A 20,675-nucleotide genomic window follows, 5' to 3' on the forward strand; every position below is an offset into this window, starting at 1 on the left:
AATTAACATTTGCATTTAAAATATTCCACATTTCCATCCAGTCATGTGTCGGTGTTGCCGACGGAGACACCACACTCATACGCTCCACCGCATCCCTAGGAGAGCTTTCCGCTTCAGACATGCCGACACGCACGTACTGACGCACCACTCACTCAGGGAAAACTATCTGGAGACAGTTCCCCCAAAAGGCCCTTTGGAGAGACAGAGAGAGAGTCTGCCAGCACACACCCAGCGCCAATAACCCTGGGAAAATAAAAAATATTACCCAGATACAGCGCTATTCACTGCGCCAAATTATGTGCCCCCCTCCCTTCTTTAAAACCCTCTGTCACCGGTGATCAGCAGGGGAGAGTCCGGGGAGCCAGCTTCTCAGCGTGTGCTTGTGGAGAAAATGGCGCTGGTGAGTGCTGAGGGAGAAGCCCCGCCCCCTCAGTGGCGGGCTTCGGTCCCGCTCTTTCTTTAAACTGGCGGGGGTCTGAATTAATACTAAAAATTTTGTATGTACCTATTGTCAGTGTCGAGGTCCACATTGCTGCCAGGGCGCCCCCCCCGCGCGCCCTGCACCCAACAGTGTCCGGTGTGTGTGTGTCCGTGGGAGCAATGGCGCGCAGCGTTACCTCACTGAAGATCTGATGTCTACTGCCGCCTTTGAAGTCTTCTGCCTTCCTATACTCACCCGGCTTCTATCTTCCGGCTCTGCGAAGAGGACGGAGGCGCGGCTCCGGGACGAACCGCTAGGGGAGACCTGCATTCTGACTCCCTCTGGAGCTAATGGTGTCCAGTAGCCTAAGAAGCAGGGCCTAACATTTAAATAGGTCTGCTTCTCTCTCCTCAGTCCCACGATGCAGGGAGCCTGTTGCCAGCAGGTCTCCCTGAAAATAAAAAACCTAACAAAATACTTTTTTACAGGAAGCTCAGGAGAGCTCCCTGTAGTGCACCCAGTCTCCTCTGGGCACAGTATTAAACTGAGGTCTGGAGGAGGGGCATAGAGGGAGGAGCCAGTGCACACCCATAACTAAAGTTCTTTTTAGTGCCCATGTCTCCTGCGGAGCCCGTCTATTCCCCATGGTCCTTACGGAGTCCCCAGCATCCTCTAGGATGTAAGAGAAATACGTAATACAGTATATCTTTGTGAAAATCCTATATTAAATAACACCTGACGCACCAAGCCCCCTCAGGTTATAGAATATAGGGATAGCAAGTTGAGTGAAAGACACGAGATGGACACCACTCAGCTATCAATGCACACACAAATAGTCACAGTTTGTACAATGCAGAGGTTATTACAGACAATAATACTGCACTGGACTAGCTTACACAGCTATATAGTCAATAGATATAACACTACACAGTAAGAAACTGGATGTATATCACAGGGTAATTGTACTATAAACCCCTGACTAAATGCACTCTTTCTTACTAACACTGACTAAAAAGGCAGGTAGAATACTTAAGTGTCATGTAAAGACACAGCGCTGACAACCAGGCGGCTTTACATAGGAGGATTTGCCCAAGCAGTCCCAGGAACAGTGAGTTGAGGAGTAATGGCGCCGCAGACACTGACAGGGAGTGAGGAAAAGACAGAGATGCAGCTCCAGGGCGAGAACACTTGCTGGAAATGGCACCCTGGGGCTGGGGGAGGGGCTTCAGGTCTAAGCCTTATCCCCCTTGCTGGCAAAACCACCGGGTGCTGTGGGCGGGAACACTTGCTGGAAATGGCACCCTGGGGCTGGGGGAGGGGCTTCAGGTCTAAGCCTTATCCCCCTTGCTGGCAAAACCACCGGGTACTGTGGGCGATATTAAAATCGGTTTTAAGAGAAAACCTGACCTGCGCCCATGCCCTGGTGATCTAGTGGGATCGTCTGTATCCACAGTGTCCACCGCCAGTGCGCGCGGCCCGCCTCCCACTGACCGCGCCGGATCGCGATAAAGACTAGGTCCCGCGAGCGGGACCCACTTACCACTTCCCGAAGCGCGGCCACGCGATCCTGGAGAGCCCCAGCCGTGTGTGTCTAACATGAAGAAAACCGGAGCCTCTGCTGTAGGTACCCGGCAACCAGGGCTCGGGAGTGTACAACGCCGCTGGGAAGAGCTGGAGCTGCAGCAGTGAATGTCACAAGACATTTACCACCGCTGCTGCCACTTTTTACCTCATAAAAAGCTTTTCTCAGGGCTGCTTGGAGCAGCCCCTCTGTTAAGTGCCTGCTTACTGCAGCACCAACTGACAAACTGAGCTCCTGTGCTGGGAGGCGGGGTGATATAGGAGGTGGCGCTGTGCATTCTGGGAACAGTCAAAGCTTTGAGCCTGTTGGTGCCTCGGATCAAGATCCTACTCTACACCCCATTGTCCAGACTTGTGGAGCCCAGTGTACCCCGCAGCAGAAACTAACCTAATTAGGTTTACAAATGAAATTGTTATTTATCAGCATTCCTGTTACCTTAACCACTTTTCCTCTGAGCTTGGTTGACAACTTCTGTGTTCCAAAAATAAGCAGAAAAAAAAATGAACAGACTCCCTTCGAGTCTCCTTCTCTTAATCTGACTAGATTCCTTAGACTATAAGCCTGATCGCTCCGTGTGTAGCCCTTACAGCGATAGCCCGCTATCGCTGCTGCTAGATTGGCCTGCCGTGCAGGCCAATCTAGCGGGTCGCTCACTTCACCCGCTGGGTGAAGTGAGCGGCTCCCCCGTCTCCCCCCGTACGCTCAGCACAGATCGCCCTGTTCTGAGCGGCGGGAGAGATGTGTGCTGAGCGGTTCGCTCAGCACATATCTCTCCCTGCATCGGCCCATCTATATGGGCCTTTATGCATAGCAAGTATATTTGAATCTCCTTTGTTACATAAATAAAATCTTATACAGCTTTAGCATATTCTCACATGATGAATATTGTCCAACGCAGCAAAGTAAAACTTGTGCACATACAGTACCATGACTGCAAGATTCTTATCATTATGGGGAAAATGTAATAGGGCAAGAGCTGACTAAAGTGGCGAAGTACTGACGTCTTTATAGTACAATGACATTATGAAACTACAGCTAAACTTTAAGGAATCTTGCTACATCCATTTTCAACATGATACAGAACATCTTATACTGTAGCTGTATCTAATGTTAAACATAAAACTCACCACATGTAATAGTGAGTGAATTGTAAATTTGCAAGAATCACACAGAAATGGTGTGATCCTTGCAATCTAGCTGTGTTCCATCTGTTAAAAAAGTTAGGAAAAAAAATAAGAATTTACTCACCGGTAATTCTATTTCTCGTAGTCCGTAGTGGATGCTGGGAACTCCGTAAGGACCATGGGGAATAGACGGGCTCCGAAGGAGACTGGGCACTCTAAAAGAAAGATTAGGTACTAACTGGTGTGCACTGGCTCCTCCCTCTATGCCCCTCCTCCAGACCTCAGTTAAGGAAACTGTGCCCGGAAGAGCTGACATTACAAGGAAAGGATTTGGAATCCAGGGTAAGACTCATACCAGCCACACCAATCACACCGTACAACTCGTGATAACTATACCCAGTTAACAGTATGAACAAAAACTGAGCCTCATGCAAAAGATGGCTCATAACAATAACCCTTAAGTTCAGCAATAACTATATACATGTATTGCAGAGAGTCCGCACTTGGGACGGGCGCCCAGCATCCACTACGGACTACGAGAAATAGAATTACCGGTGAGTAAATTCTTATTTTCTCTGACGTCCTAGTGGATGCTGGGAACTCCGTAAGGACCATGGGGATTATACCAAAGCTCCCAAACGGGCGGGAGAGTGCGGATGACTCTGCAGCACCGAATGAGCAAACTCAAGGTCCTCCTCAGCCAGGGTATCAAACTTGTAGAATTTAGCAAATGTGTTTGAACCCGACCAAGTAGCAGCTCGGCAAAGCTGTAAAGCAGAGATCCCTCAAGCAGCCGGGCAAGAAGAGCCCACCTTCCGTGTGGAATGGGCTTTTACTGATTTAGGATGCGGCAGTCCAGCCGCAGAATGTGCCAGCTGAATCGTGCTACAAATCCAGCGAGCAATAGTCTGCTTTGAAGCAGGAGCACCCAGCTTGTTGGGTGCATGCAGGATAAATAGCGAGTCAGTTTTTCTGACTCTAGCCGTCCTGGAAACATAAATTTTCAGGGCCCGGACTACGTCCAGCAACTTGGAGTCCTCCAAGTCCCGAGTAGCCGCAGGCACCACAATAGGTTGGTTCAGATGAAACGCTGATACCACCTTTGGGAGAAATTGGGGACGAGTCCTCAATTCCGCCCTGTCCATATGGATAATCAGATATGGGCTTTTACAGGACAAAGCCGCCAACTCTGACACACGCCTAGCTGAGGCCAAGGCCAACAGCATGACCACCTTCCACGTGAGATACTTTAACTCCACGGTCTTAAGTGGCTCAAACCAATGTGATTTTAGGAAATCCAACACAACGTTGAGATCCCAAGGTGCCACTGGAGGCACAAAAGGGGGCTGAATATGCAGCACTCAACAAACGTCTGAACTTCAGGCAGTGAAGCCAGTTCTTTTTGAAAGAAAATAGAGAGGGCCGAAATCTGGACCTTAATGGACCCCAATTTTAGGCCCATAGTCACCCCTGACTGTAGGAAGTGCAGAAATCGACCCAGCTGGAATTCCTCCGTTGGGGCCTTCCTGGCCTCACACCAAGCAACATATTTTCGCCATATGCGGTGATAATGTTTTGCGGTCACATCCTTCCTAGCTTTTATCAGCGTAGGAATTACTTCATCTGGAATGCCCTTTTCCGTTAGGATCCGGCGTTCAACCGCCATGCCGTCAAACGCAGCCGCGGTAAGTCTTGGAACAGACAGGGCCCCTGCTGAAGCAGGTCCTGTCGGAGAGGCAGAGGCCATGGGTCCTCTGAGATCATTTCTTGTAGTTCTGGGTACCAAGTTCTTCTTGGCCAATCCGGAACGATGAGTATAGTTCTTACTCCTCTCTTTCTTATTATCCTCAGTACCTTGGGTATGAGAGGAAGAGGAGGGAACACATAAACCGACTGGTACACCCACGGTGTCATTAGTGCGTCCACAGCTATCGCCTGAGGGTCCCTTGACCTGGCGCAATATCTTTTTAGCTTTTTGTTGAGGCGGGACCTGTAGCCGTTCCCAACGATTTACAATCAGCGTGAAGACTTCTGGATGAAGTCCCCACTCTCCCGGGTGGAGGTCGTGCCTGCTGAGGAAGTCTGCTTCCCAGTTGTCCACTCCCGGAATGAACACTGCTGACAGTGCAAGGACGTGATTCTCCGCCCATCGAAGAATCCTTGTGGCTTCTGCCATCGCCATCCTGCTTCTTGTGCCGCTCTGGCGGTTTACATGGGCGACCGCCGTGATATTGTCTGACTGAATCAGCACCGGTTGGTTTTGAAGCAGGGGCTCTGCTTGACTCAGGGCGTTGTAAATAAGATTTTACTCACCGGTAAATCTATTTCTCGTAGTCCGTAGTGGATGCTGGGACTCCGTAAGGACCATGGGGATTAGCGGCTCCGCAGGAGACTGGGCACAACTAAAGAAAGCTTTAGGACTACCTGGTGTGCACTGGCTCCTCCCACTAAGACCCTCCTCCAGACCTCAGTTAGGATACTGTGCCCGGAAGAGCTGACACAATAAGGAAGGATTTTGAATCCCGGGTAAGACTCATACCAGCCACACCAATCACACCGTATAACTCGTGATACTATACCCAGTTAACAGTATGAAATATAACTGAGTCTCTCAACAGACGGCTCAACAATAACCCTTTAGTTAGGCAATAACTATAAACAAGTATTGCAGACAATCCGCACTTGGGATGGGCGCCCAGCATCCACTACGGACTACGAGAAATAGATTTACCGGGGAGTAAAATCTTATTTTCTCGGACGTCCTAAGTGGATGCTGGGACTCCGTAAGGACCATGGGGATTATACCAAAGCTCCCAAACGGGCGGGAGAGTGCGGATGACTCTGCAGCACCGAATGAGCAAACTCTAGGTCCTCCTCAGCCAGGGTATCAAACTTGTAGACTCTTACAAAAATGTTTTAACCCGACCAAGTAACAGCTCGGCAAAGTTGTAAAGCCGAGACCCCTCGGGAAGCCGCCCAAGAAGAGCCCACTTTCCTCGTGGAATGGGCTTTTACAGATTTAGGGTGCGGCAGTCCAGCCGCAGAATGTGCAAGTTGAATCGTGCTACAGATCCAGCGAGCAATCGTCTGCTTAGAAGCAGGAGCACCCAGCTTGTTGGGTGCATACAGGAGAAATAGCGAGTCAGTTTTCCTGACTCCAGCTGTCCTGGAAACATATACTTTTTAGGGCCCTGACTACATCCAGTAACTTGGAATCCTCCAAGTCCCAAGTAGCCGCAGGCACCACAATAGGTTGGTTCACATGAAAAACGGATACCACCTTAGGAAGGAATTGGGAACGAGTCCTCAATTCCGCCTTATCCATATACAATACAGATAAGGATTTTGTATGACAAAGCCGCCAATTCTGATACACGCCTGGCCGACGCCAAGGCCCACAGAATGACCACTTTCCACGTGAGGTATTATAGCTCCACGGATTTAAGTGGCTCAACCCAATGCGACTTCAAGAAATCCAACACCACGTTGAGATTCCACGGTGCCACTGGAGGCACAAACGGGGGCTGACTATGCAGCACTCCCTTAACAAAAGTCTGAAACTTCAGGCAGTGAAGCCAGTTCAATTTTGGAAGAAAATCGATAGAGCCGAAATCTGGACCTTAATGGAACCCAATTTTAGGCCCATAGTCACCTCTGACTGTAGGAAGTGCAGAAATCGACCTAGCTGAAATTTCTCCTTTGGGGCCTTCCTGGCCTCACAGTATGCAACATATTTCCGCCATATGCGGTGATAATGGTTTGCGTTCACTTCTTTCCTAGCTTTAAATAGCGTAGGGATAACTTCCTCCGGAATTCCCTTTTCCTTCAGGATCCGGCGTTCAATCGCCATGCCGTCAACGCAGCCGCGGTACGTCTTGGAACAGACAGGCCCCCTGCTGCAGCAGGTCCTGTCTGAGCGGCAGAGGCCATGGGTCCTCTGATCATTTCTTGGAGTTCTGGTTACCAAGCTCTTCTTGGCCAACCCGGAACAATGAGTATAGTTCTTACTCCTCTCCTTCTTATTATTCTCATTACCCTGGGTAAGAGAGGCAGAGAAGGGAACACATACACCGACTGGTACACCCACGGTGTTACCAGAAAGTCCACAGCTATCGCCTGAGGGTCCTTGACCTGGCGCAATATCTTTGTAACTTTTAGTTGAGGCGGGACGCCATCATGTCCACCTGTGGCCTTTCCCAACGGTGTACAATCATTTGGAAGACTTCTGGATGAAGTCCCCACTCTCCCGGGTGGAGGTCGTGTCTTCTGAGAAAGTCTGCTTCTCAGTTGTCCACTCCGGGAATGAACACTGCTGACAGTGCTAACACATGATTTTACACCCATCGGAGAATCTTTGTGGCTTCTGCCATCGCCATCCTGCTTCTTGTGCCGCCCTGTCGGTTTACATGAGCGATCGCCGTGATGTTGTCTGACTGGATCAGCACCGGCCGGTGTTGAAGCAGGGGTCTAGCCTGACTTAGGGCATTGTAAATGTCCCTCAGTTCCAGAACATTTATGTGTAGGGAAGTCTCCTGACTTTTCCATAGCCTTGGAAGTTCCTTCCCTGTGTGACTGCCCCCCAGCCTCGAAGGCTGGCATCCATGGTCACCAGGACCCAGTCCTGTATGCCGAATCTGCGGCCCCCTAGAAGATGAGCACTCTGCAGCCACCACAACAGCGACACCCTGACCCTTGGAGACAGGGTTATCCGCCGATGCATCTGAAGATGCGACCCGGACCACTTGTCCAACAGATCCCACTGGAAAATCCTTGCATGGGACCTGGCGAATGGAATTTCTTCGTAAGAAGCTACCATCTTTCCCAGGCCTCGCGTGCATTGATGCACCGACACCTGTATACGTATTAGGAGGTCTCTGTCTAGAGACAACAACTCCTTGGACTTCTCCTCCGGGAGAAACCCTTTTTATCCTGTTCTGTGTCCAGAACCATACCCAGGAACAGTAGACGCGTCATAGGAACCAGCTGCGACTTTGGAATATTCAGAATCCAGCCGTGCTGTTGTAGCACTTCCCGAGATAGTGCTACTCCGACGAACAACTGCTCCCTGGACCTCGCCTTTATAAGGAGATCGTCCAGGTACGGGATAATTATTTCGGCCATTGCCTTGGTAAATACCTCGGTGCCAGGGACAGACCAACGGCAACGTCTGGAATTGGTAATGACAATCCTGTACCACAATATTGAGGTACTCCTGGTGAAGAGGGTAAATAGGGACATGCAGGTAATCATCCTTGATGTCCAGTGATACCATGAAATTCTCCAGGCTTGCAATAATCGCCCTGAGCGATTCCATTTTGAACTTGAACCTTCGTATATAAGTGTTCAAGGCTTTCAATTTTAGAATGGGTCTCACCGAACAGTCTTGTTTCGGTACCACAACATTTTGGAATAGTAACCCCGTCCCTGTTGAAGGAGGGGAACCTTGATTATCACCTGCTGGAGGTACAGCTTGTGAATAGCCGCCAGTACTATCTCCCTTTCCCTGGGAGCAGCTGGCAAGGCTGATTTGAGGTAACGGCGAGGGGGAGTCGCCTCGAACTCCAGCTTGTATCCCTGAGATACAACTTGTGCAACCCAGAGATCCACCTGTGAGCGGACCCACTGGTTGCTGAAGTTCCGGAGACGCGCCCCCACCGCAACCGGCTCCACCTGTGGAGCCCCAGCGTCATGCGGTGGACATAGTCCCTCTGTGCATCCCTCATATATAAGACTACATCCTTTATATGCTCTATAGTTAGCAAAATAGTATCCCTGTCGAGGGAATCAATGTTGTCTGACAGGGTATCCGACCATGCTGCTGCAGCACTACACATCCATGCTGAAGCAATTGCAGGTCTCAGTATAGTACCTGAGTGTGTATACACAGACTTCAGGATAGCCTCCTGCTTTCTATCTGCAGGCTCCTTTAGGGCGGCCGTATCCTGAGACGGTAGTGCCACCTTTTTTGATAAGCGTGTGAGCGCCTTGTCCACCCTAGGGGATGTTTCCCAATGTAACCTGTCCGTTGCCGGAAAAGGGTACGCCATCAGTAACCTTTTAGAAATCACTAGTTTCTTATCAGGGGAACACCACACTTCTTCACACAATTCATTTAACTCATCAGATGGGGGAAAAGTGACTGGCAGCTTTTTCTCCCCAAACATAATACCCTTTTTGGTGGTAACCGGGTTAATGTCAGAAATGTGTAATACATTCTTCATTGCAGTAATCATGCATCGGATGGCCCTTGTGGACTGTACATTTGTCTCATCCTCATCTACACTGGAGTCAGACTCCGTGTCGACATCTGTGACTGCCATCTGAGCTAGCGGGCGTTTATGAGCCCCTGATGGTCTATGAGACGCCTGGGCAGGCGCGGGCTGAGATGCCGGCTGTCCCAAGGCTGCTGCGTCATCGAACCTTTTATGTAAGGAGTTGACACTGTCGGTTAATACCTTCCACATATCCATCCACTCTGGTGTCGGCCCCGTCGGGGGCGACACCACACTTATCTGCTCCTGTTCCGCCTCCACGCAACTCTCGTCATCAAACACGTCGACACAGCCGTACCGACACACCGCACACACACAGGGAATGCTCTGACTGAGGACAGGATCCCACAGAAGTCCTTTGGGGAGACAGAGAGAGAGTATGCCAGCACACACCAGAGCGCTATATAACACAGGGATTTACACTAAAAAGAGTGATTTTTCCCAATAGCTGCTATTATCACAATTGCGCCTAAATTTATGTGCCCCCCCTCTCTTTTTTACCCTTGTTGTATGGATACTGCAGGGGAGAGCCTGGGGAGCGTCCTTCCAGCGGAGCTGTGAAGAGAAAATGGCGCTGGTGTGCTGAGGAAGAATTGGCGCTGGTGTGCTGAGGAAGAAGGCCCCGCCCCCGCAGCGGCGGGCTTCTCCCGCGTTTTGTATTATATTTATGGCGGGAGTTTTTGCACATATACAGTTTTATAAACTGTATTATGTGCTTTTTTGCCAAAAAGGTAATCTAATTGCTGCCCAGGGCGCCCCCCCCCCCCAGCACCCTGCACCCAACAGTGACCGGAGTGTGTGGTGTGCTGTGGGAGCAATGGCGCACAGCTGCAGTGCTGTGCGCTACCTTAATGAAGACCGGAGTCTTCAGCCGCCGATTTCATCGCTTCTTCTGTCTTCTGGCTCTGCAAGGGGGACGGCGGCGCGGCTCCGGGAACGGACGATCGAGGACGGGCCCTGTGTTCGAACCCTCTGGAGCTAATGGTGTCCAGTAGCCTTAGAAGCACAAGCTAGCTGCAAGCAGGTAGGTTTGCTTCTCTCCCCTCAGTCCCTCGTAGCAGTGAGTCTGTTGCCAGCAGATCTCACTGAAAATAAAAAACCTAACAAATACTTTCTTTCTAGCAAGCTCAGGAGAGCCCACTAGGAGCACCCAGCTCTGGCCGGGCACAGATTCTAACTGAGGTCTGGTGGAGGGGCATAGAGGGAGGAGCCAGTGCACACCAGTTAGTACCTAATCTTTCTTTTAGAGTGCCCAGTCTCCTTCGGAGCCCGTCTATTCCCCATGGTCCTTACGGAGTTCCCAGCATCCACTAGGACGTCAGAGAAAGTATGGTTTCCCCTCCCTATAAACGGGTCTGGTTCATTAGATCGACATGAATTAGGTCGACATACATTGGGTCGACCACTGAAGGTCGACATGCATTAGGCTGACATGGTCATTAGGTCGACATAGAAAAAGGTCAACATGAGTTGTTTTTTTTACTGTTTTTGGTGTTTTTTTCTTCGAAAAGTGACGGGGAACCCCAATTAGTGCACCGCTTCGCTCGCCATGCTTCGGGCAAGGTGCCTCGCTCTGCTACCGCTGCGCTTGGCACTGGTTACCATTCCCAACTGTAGTCCACATGGATCGTTAAGTATGAAAAAAGTCCAAAAATTATTTAAAAAAACAAACAAACCTCATGTCGACCTTTTTGCATGTCAACCTAATGACCATGTCGACCTCATGCATGTCAACCTTCAGTGGTCGACCCAATGTATGTCGACCTAACGACCGCCATCCCTATAAACATAACCAGCACTAGTTGATATTTCTAAGCTTTTATTGGAAACATTTGGGAGACAATGAGCAAGGGGTCCCTAATTTGACCAATTTACCATTACCAGCACTAAGTTTGGCCAGCAAGGGCTAGAGGAACCACAGAGGGGAGATGTGCAGTGTGGGAGTCCTCCCACTATGATTCTACCAGTCCTAGGCCAGTTGATACCACGGGTGCTTACCCAGGGGAGCGAAGCCTGCAAAATAATGGGCCCCACCAAAAGCATTCTGGTTCTTTTCAGCACCCCTAGGGCTTGGGTACACAGGTAATGATTATATGATAGTATATATAATATTGTTATTTACAGGTGTACTACTGGCTGGTCAAGCATAGTGTTGGTAATGGAACCATTAGGAGAACCACACCCTTTTTGTCCCCAATATTTCCACTACCAGCCTAGGCATAAGTGTTAATGCTGGTTATGTTTAGAGGGGGAGACACTTTACTTTTTTCCCCCTTTAATTTTTTTGTGTACAGATGTGTCCTCATAAATCTTGCCTCAATATGCCAAGCATATCCCTGGCAGCTCTGCTAACGTTGGGCATTTTTTTTTTGCTGGAAATGTGTCTTATTCACATCACTATATGACTAGGACGCACAAGTACTGTAGCTTTTGCTGATTAAAATGATATGCGGCATGCCTATTACGTAGCATTTCGCATGCAGATACAGCCACGGTCGCAAACAGAATATAGGCATGCCGCATTTCATCTCAAATCAGCATAAGCTGCTTGTGTGTCCTGGTCACACAGTGATGCAATTATACTGAAAAAGTTGCACATAAAGAAGCTTGGCGCTACCAGTGCTTAAAGTGGTCGTAGAGAGGTGGTGGAACTCACGCCACCCCCCACCCCCACCCCTCCCCAGCGCCCATGCAATAAAGGTATTGCCAAAAAGGGGGCGTGGTCTAAGAAAGGGGCGTGGTTACACAATAGTAATAATGCCCACAGTAGTAGCACCCCCAGTACACATAATGCCGACAGTAGTAGCACCCTGTAATACACAATGCCTACAGCAGTAGCGCCCCTTTTACAATGCCCACAGTAGTAGTGCTCCTTATGCAATGTCTGCTGTACTGGTAGTGCCCACAGTGGTAGTGCCCCTTATATAGAGCCCATAGTAGTGGTGCCCCTTATGCAATGCTCCCAGTAGTAGTGCCCCTTATGTCCCCAGGAGTCATGCCCCTTATGAAGTGCCCCCTTTACAATGCCCTCATTAGTAGTGCCCCCATTAGTAATGCCATTAATGGTAATGCCCCTGTGTAGTATTGCCCCTAGTAGTAATGTCGCCTGTAGTAATGCCCCCAGTCGTTTAGCCCATGTAGTTTAGCCCCAAGTAGTAATGCGCCCCTGTAGTTATGGCCCCGGTAGTAATGCGCCCCTGTAGTTTAGCCCCACGTAGTTTGCCCCTAGTAATGCCCCTGTAGTTATGCCCCCAGTAGTAATGCACCCCTGTAGTTATGCCCTCGGTAGTAATGTGCCCCAGTAGTTTAGCCCCATGTAGTTTGCCCCAAGTAGTAATGCCCCCAGTAGTTTAGCCACGGTAGTTATACCCCCAGTAGTAATGCGCCCCAGTAGTTATGCCCTCAGTTGTAATCTGCCCCTGTAGGTTTGCCCCATGTAGTTTACCCCCAGTAGTAATGCCCCCAGTAGCTTACTCCAAGTAGTAATGCCCCAAGTAGTTATGCCCCCAAGTGGTAATGCCCCTGTAGTTATACCCCCAGTAGTAATGTGCCCCTGTAGTTATGCCCCCAGTAGTAATGCCCCTGTAGTTTTGCCCCCAGTAGTAATGTCCCTGTAGTTATACCCCCAGTAGTAAAGCGCCCCTGTAGTTATGCCCCCACTAGTAATGTGCCCCTGTAGTTATGCCCTCAGTAGTAATGCGCCCCTGTAGATTTGCCCCATGTAGTTTGCCCCCAGGAGTTTACCACATGTAGTAATGCCCCCAGTAGCTTGCCCCCTTGTAATGAGCCCCTGTAGTTAGCCCCCCTGTAGTTATGCCCCCAGTAGTAGTCACACGTTTAAAAAAACAAAAACAAACATACTTATCAATCCCCGCTCCCGCTGTGATCCTCCTGGCGTCCGCTTCACTCCGCTCCCCAGCACTATGAGAGAGACGTCATGACGTCTCTCTTCATAGCACTCACTGAGCCGGGAGCCAGAAGCAGGAGCTTAGTAGTGAGCTCCTGCTGCCGGCTGTGCAGGGAGAGCCGGGCGCCGCTGACAACACAATCTCTGCGGGCACCCGGCATCTCCCTACGGTGCCGGCACACATCAGGTTAGGTGAGGCGGAACTGTGTTCCGTCTCCAAGTGGGACTGACGGAATGCAGTTCCGCCCCGTTCCGGCTCACTTTAACCCCTGGGCGCTAGAGTCATGCCACAGCATGGCGTGACTAGAAGGGCTGTTTAACGTGACTGCAGCAAGGATGTAGGAGGACACATCTGTCAGCCTCAAACTCGCTTTCAATAACAGTACATTTAATCTCACTGGAAACTCATGCCCAATTACATTTCCCACTTTATGTTGAAAGGTTCTTTGAGGAAATCTTAGACTAACATACTGTAAGCACACATTTCTTACCTTTGCAGTTATCAAGAAGATGGTGTAGATAAACATGAGGTGGTATCTTGCAATTGGGAGTAGCTCCAAATGTTGCAATGTGAACAAAATGGCTCCAACTAAACTAATTTTTACAGGGCTACAAAGAAAGCAGAGTAAAAGATATTACAGAAATTGAGCTTTTTGTAAAAGCAGACTATTATTTTCACTATAATTAATAACATTTATCATCTTTTGAAACTGCAGAAACATAACCCAGGCGCCAATTTATTTTAGCTCCTTGTCATACTGTTTAACAGCACACACAGTCAGAAATGGTCCCAGCGATATTTTTATATTTTTACAGTATGTGTAAAAGTTCTATGCACCTGTGTAAAAATGTAATGATTTCAGAAAAACAGGCCTATTTATGATAGGAAAGAAGAAATTACATTTATTCAAAAAGAGAACAGGTGTTTTTGGCAGCGATGGTGTTCTCTATTTACAAGGCCACCCAACCAATAATTTCTATTGCCAACGCTCGCTGCTAAAGGCATTGGATCGAGGCTGTAAAATAAGTTTGCATGGTCTCCAATCAGGTATCCGTTATGAATAGTCGACAATGTTAAGGTCGACACTCATTATGTCGACCACTATTGGTCGACATTGACATGGTCGACATAGACAAATGGTCGACACAAGAAAAGGTCGACGTGCGTTTTTAAAAAAAATATATTTTATGGAACTGTTTCATACTTTACGATCCATGTGGAGTACGATTGGGAACGGTAACCTGTGCCGAGCGCATCGGTTGCGGAGCGAGGTATCCTTCGCTCGCCATGCGAGGGGGCAGTGCACTAATTGGGGTTCCCCGTAACTTTACGCCGAAAACGGCACCAAAAAAAAGTAAAAAAACTCATGTCGACCTTTTCATATGCCGACCATTTTCATGTGTCGATCATATCAATTTCGACCAATAGTGGTCGACCTAATGAGTGTTGACCTTAACATTATCGACCATTCATACCGGAACCCCCCAATCACTATCCTACTGGAAGAGAGGCTTTGTTATTAGGCTTTATTAGTAAAATAATGCATTTTCTTCTTTAAAAAGAACACTTTTTCTCTTGTTACAAATGTTCCAATTTTTTTACATTTTGGCTTTAATTAAAGTGGAACTGGAAGCAACTCACTACGCATGTAAGAACCAGCAAAGCCAGCATGTGAGAACCAGCAAAGCCAGGTGACCCACTACAATCATCATAATGTATTTTATTTGCTGAAACAAAAGTAAAAGTGTATTAAAATGTATAGATTGTTTAAATCTATTCGGTAAATTAATGATGCCACGGAAGGAGTGGGCAAACTAACAACAAAACTAAAATGAACTGCCCATTTCAGCTCATTCAACTAACAAATAAAAAAAAAGCATTTCAGGGGTTGATGTATCAAGCAGTGAAAAGAGTAGAGAAGTGGACCAGTGGAGAAGTCTCCCATGGCTACCAATTAGCTTGCCATTTATCAAGCGCATTCTATAAAATGATACAGCAGGTAGAAGCTTATTGGTTACTATGCTATACTTATACAAACAAAACTTTTAACTAGAGATTAGCGGGTTCGGTTCTCAGAGCACCGAACCCACCCGAACTTCACTACTTGAGCCCGGATCAGAGTCAGGCTCGTGTTTTCCTGCCAGACTGGGAAACCAGAACGAGGCAAAACGTCATCATCCCGCTGTTGGATTCTCGCGGGGTTTGGATTCCATATAAGTCGCTGCGCGTCCCCGCCATTTTCACTCCGGCATTGGAGAGTGTAGAGAGAGGACGTGTCTCCGTCCTCAGTGTCCTGCATCAGTTCAGTGTTAGAGCCTTGTGCTGCATCAGTCCAGTCACAGTGGTGATGTCCTCTTCTGCCATATGTACAGTGCTGCTGTATAAGTCCAGTTCAGTGGTGCTGTGTTGTGCAGCATCAGTCCAGTGGTGGTGTCTTGTGCTGCATCAGTCCAGTCACAGTGGTTGTGTCCTCTGCTGCCATATGTCCTGTGCTGCTGTATAAGTACAGTTCAGTGGTGCTGTGTTGTCCTGCATCAGTTCAGTGGTGTATTGTGCTGCATCAGTCCAGTCACAGTGGTGGTGTCCTCTGCTGCCATATGTCCAGTGCTGCTGTATAAGTGCAGTCCATTGCAGTGGTGCTGTGTTGTCCTGTATCAGTACAGTTGTGGTGTCCCTGTGCTGCTGTATATGTCCAGTGGTAATGCCATATATGTCCACTGATACTGCCGTATATGCTCATTGATACTGCCGTATATGTCCATTGATACTGCCGTATATATCCAGTGATACCGCCGTATATGTCCATTGATACTGCCATATATGTCCATTGATACTGCCGTATATGTCCAGCTGTACTGCCGTATAATTCTAGTGATCCTGCCGTATAATTCCAGTGGTACTGGCGTATAAGTCCAGTCCAGTGATACTGCCGTATATGTCCAGTGATACTGCCATATATGTCCAGTGATCCTGCTGTATAAGTCCAGTGATACTGCCGTATAAGTCCAGTGATACTGCCGTATAAGTCCAGTGATACTGCCGTATAAGTCCAGTGATACTGCCATATTATTATTTTTAATATATATATATATATATATATATATATATATATATATATATATACATATACCATGTTGCAAAGCAGATTACTGAGGCCATAACAGCTAAGCTGGTGCTAGACGTGCATCCGGTATCCGCCATTAGTGCAGCGGGACTGTAGTGCCAACCCTAGATGGGCCAGGTGTTTGTGCAGCACACTTGTGTCGCTTAGCTTAGTCATACAGCTACATCATTGCCTTTTTTTTTTACTTCTTGGCATGATGTGCTATTTGGGTACTATTTTTTTTTAAGTGCCATCCTGTCTGACACTGCAATGCCACTCCTAGATGGGCCAATTGTTTGTGTCGCTTAGCTTAGTCATACAGCTACCTCATTGCACCTCTTTTACATCTTTGCATCATGTGCTGTTTGGGGACTTTTTTTTTTTATATCTGCCCTCCTGTCTGACACTGCAGTGCCACTCCTAGATGGGCCAGGTGTTTGTGCAACACTTGTGTCACTTAGCTTAGTCATACAGCAACCTTGATGCACCTCTTTTTCATCTTTGCATCATGTGCTGTTTGGAGCATGGTTTTTAAAGTGCCATCCTGTCTGACACTGCCGTATAAGTCCAGGGGTACTGCTATATTAGTCATGGGGTACTGCCATATAAGTCCACCAATAGCAGAATTTTTTTTAAATGACAGGGGCGTGCAGGAGATGCTGTCAGTGGACTGAAAAATTGCGGGCCACTTTTGACATTCAGCCACTGCATGTCACTACTAGATGGGCCAGGTGGTTGTGTCGCTTAGCTTAGTCATACAGCAACCTCAGTGCACCTCTTTTTCTTCTTTACATCATGTGCTGTTTGGGGCCTATTTTTTAAATCTGCCATCCTGTCTGCAACTGCAGTGCCACTCCTTGATGGGCCAGGTGTTTGTGCCGCACACTAGTGTCGCTTAGCTTAGTCATACAGCCACCTCGGTGCAACCTTTTGGCCTAAAAAATAGGATTTTAATACCTACCGGTAAATCCTTTTCTCTTAGTCCGTGGAGGATGCTGGGGACTCCGTAAGGACCATGGGGTATAGACGGGATCCGCAGGAGACATGGGCACACTAAAAGACTTTGAATGGGTGTGAACTGGCTCCTCCCTCTATGCCCCTCCTCCAGACTTCAGTTAGAAAACTGTGCCCAGGGAGACGGACATTTCGAGGAAAGAATTTATTGTTTAAACACGGTGAGTGTCATACCAGCTCACACCACGAATATACCGCAGAACGTGGCATTCAAAAGAAAACCAGCCAACGGCATGAAAAATATACAGCCACATGCTGAGAGAATATGTAACACAACCAGTGTGTCAACACAACCACTAAAAAAGACACCGCCTGCCATGGCATGCACAACATCAGCAACTGTCTGACAGAAAAGAAACACCACAAAAGTGTAACCATAACCAATAACTGCATACACGGAACGCACTGGGACGGGCGCCCAGCATCCTCTACGGACTAAGGGGAAAGGATTTACCGGTAGGTATTAAAATCCTATTTTCTCCTACGTCCTAGAGGATACTGGGGACTCCGTAAGGACCATGGGGTTTATACCAAAGCTCCAGACCGGGCGGGAGAGTGCAGACGACTCTGCAGCACCGATTGAGCAACATGAGGACCCCATCAGCCAGGGTATCAAACTTGTAGGGCTTAGCAAAAGTGATTGAACCCGACCAAGTATCCGCTCAGCAAAGATGAATCGCCGAGACTCCTCGGGCATCCGCCCAAGAAAACCCACTTTCCAAGCAGAATGGGTCACCACCGAATTCGGTAACGGCAATCCAGCTGTAGAACGAGCACGCCGAATCGGATCACAGATCTAGCGTGTAACCGACTGCAGATACGCAGGCGCCCCAATCACGCTGGGAGCATACCGGACAAACAGAGCCTCTGTTTCCGCAATCCGAGCCAAATTGGCGACATAAAATAAGATTTTAAACCTACCGGTAAATCTTTTTCTCCTAGTCCGTAGAGGATGCTGGAGACTCCGTAAGGACCATGGGGTATAGATGGGCTCCGCAGTAGACATGGGCACTTAAAGACCTTTTAATGGGCGTGAGCTGGCTCCTCCCTCTATGCCCCTCCTCCAGACCTCAGTTATAGAACTGTGCCCAGAGGAGACGGGCAGTACGAGGAAAGGAATTTTGTTAATCTAAGGGCGAGATACATACCAGCCCACACCACACACACCGTACAACATGGTATATACTAAACCAGTTAACCGTATGAACAAACAGTATCAGCCAGAGACTGATCTCAACTGTAACATAACCCTTATATATGCAATAACTATATACAAGCCTTGCAGATTTAGTCCGCACTGGGACGGGCGCCCAGCATCCTCTACGGACTAGGAGAAAAAGATTTACCGGTAGGTTTAAAATCTTATTTCCCCTTACGTCCTAGAGGATGCTGGGGACTTATACCAAAGCTCCAGACCGGGCGGGAGAGTGCGGATGACTCTGCAGCACTGATTGAGCAAACAGGAGGTCCTCATCAGTCAGGGTATCAAACTTGTAAAATTTTGCAAAAGTGTTTGAACCCGACCACATAGCTGCCCAAGAAGAGCCCACCTTCCTAGTGGAATGGGCCTTTACGGATTTTGGTAACGGCAATCCAGGCGTAGAATGAGCCTGCTGAATCGTGTTACAGATCCAGCGTGCAATAGTCTGCTTAGAAGCAGGAGCGCCAACCTTGTTGGCTGCATACAGGACAAACAGTGCCTCTGTTTTCCGAGCCGTTCTGGCTATATACATTTTTAAGGCCCTGACTACATCAAGGGACTTGGAATCCTCCAAGGCATCCGAAGCCACAGGCACCACAATAGGTTGGTTCATGTGAAAAGACGAAACCACCTTAAGCAGAAATTGAGCACGAGTCCTCAACTCTGCTCGATCCACATGGAAAATCAGATAGGGGCTCTTGTGAGACAAAGCCGCCAATTCGGACACCCGCCTTGCAGGCGCCAAGGCCAACAACATGACCACTTTCCAAGTGAGAAACTTCAATTCAACGTTTTGAAGAGGTTCAAACCAGTGTGATTTAAGGAACTGTAACACCACGTTAAGGTCCCACGGTGCCACTGGGGGCACAAAAGGAGGTTGGATGTGCAGCACTCCTTTTACAAACGTCTGGACTTCTGGGAGAGAAGCCAATTCCTTCTGAAAGAATATAGATAAGGCCGAAATCTGCACCTTAATGGAGCCTAACTTTAGGCCCATATCCACTCCTGTCTGTAGAAAATGGAGAAAACGACCCAGCTGAAAATATTCCGTAGGAGCATTCTTGGTTTCACACCAAGACACATATTTCCTCCAGATACGGTGATAGTGCTTCGCCGTTACCTCCTTCCTAGCTTTTAATAGAGTAGGGATGACTTCCCCCGGAATACCTTTCCTAGCTAGGATCTGGCGTTCAACCACCATGCCGTCAAACGTAACCGCGGTAAGTCTTGGAACACACACGGCCCCTGTTGTAACAGGTCCTCTCTGAGAGGAAGCGGCCAAGGATCTTCTGTGATCATTTCCTGAAGATCTGGATACCAGGCCCTTCGAGGCCAATCTGGGACAATGAGTATCGTCTGCACTCTTGTTCGTCTTATGATTCTCAATATTTTTGAGATGAGTGGAAGTGGAGGGAACACATAGACCGACTGAAACACCCACAGTGTCACTAGGGCGTCCACTGCCACTGCCTGAGGGTCTTTCGACCTAGAAAAATACGTCCGAAGCTTCCTGTTGAGGCGTGACGCCATCATATCTATTTGAGGGAGTCCCCAACAACTTGTTACCTCTGCAAAAACTTCTTGATGAAGTCCCCACTCTCCTGGATGGAGATCGTGCCTGCTGAGGAATTCTGCTTCCCAGTTGTCTACTCCTGGATTGAAAACTGCTGATCGAGCGCTTACATGATTTTCCGTCCAGCGAAGAATCATGGTGGCTTCCGCCATTGCTGCTCTGCTCCTTGTCCCGCCCTGGCGGTTTACATGCGCCACGGCTGTGATGTTGTCTGACTGGATGAGAACAGGTAGGTTGCGAAGAAGATTCTCCGCCTGTTCAGGCCGTTGTATATGGCCCTTAATTCCAGCACATTGATGTATAGTCAAGCCTCCTGGCTTGACCATATTCCCTGAAAAAAATTTTCCCTGGGTGACCGTTCCCCATCCTCGGAGGCTCGCGTCCGTGGTCACGAGAAACCACTCTTGAATTCCGAACCTGCTACTCTTTAGAAGGTGAGCACTCTGGAGCCACCACAGGAGAGAGACCCTGGCCCTG

General features: G+C 48.5%; 1 protein-coding gene across 2 annotated transcripts in view; it reads right to left on the reverse strand.

Annotated features, from left to right (window-relative positions):
* Positions 1-20,675, reverse strand: part of TMEM38B (transmembrane protein 38B) — a 272,063-nt gene that overhangs the window by 35,441 nt on the left and 215,947 nt on the right. For both annotated transcript variants that reach the window (XM_063914142.1, XM_063914143.1), the window contains exon 5: positions 13,798-13,915. In XM_063914142.1, the coding sequence (XP_063770212.1) occupies positions 13,798-13,915 (118 nt within the window). The remainder of the gene's footprint in view (positions 1-13,797; positions 13,916-20,675) is intronic.

This window comes from Pseudophryne corroboree, chromosome 1 (genome assembly GCF_028390025.1).
Source record: "Pseudophryne corroboree isolate aPseCor3 chromosome 1, aPseCor3.hap2, whole genome shotgun sequence".
NCBI lineage: Eukaryota > Metazoa > Chordata > Amphibia > Anura > Myobatrachidae > Pseudophryne > Pseudophryne corroboree.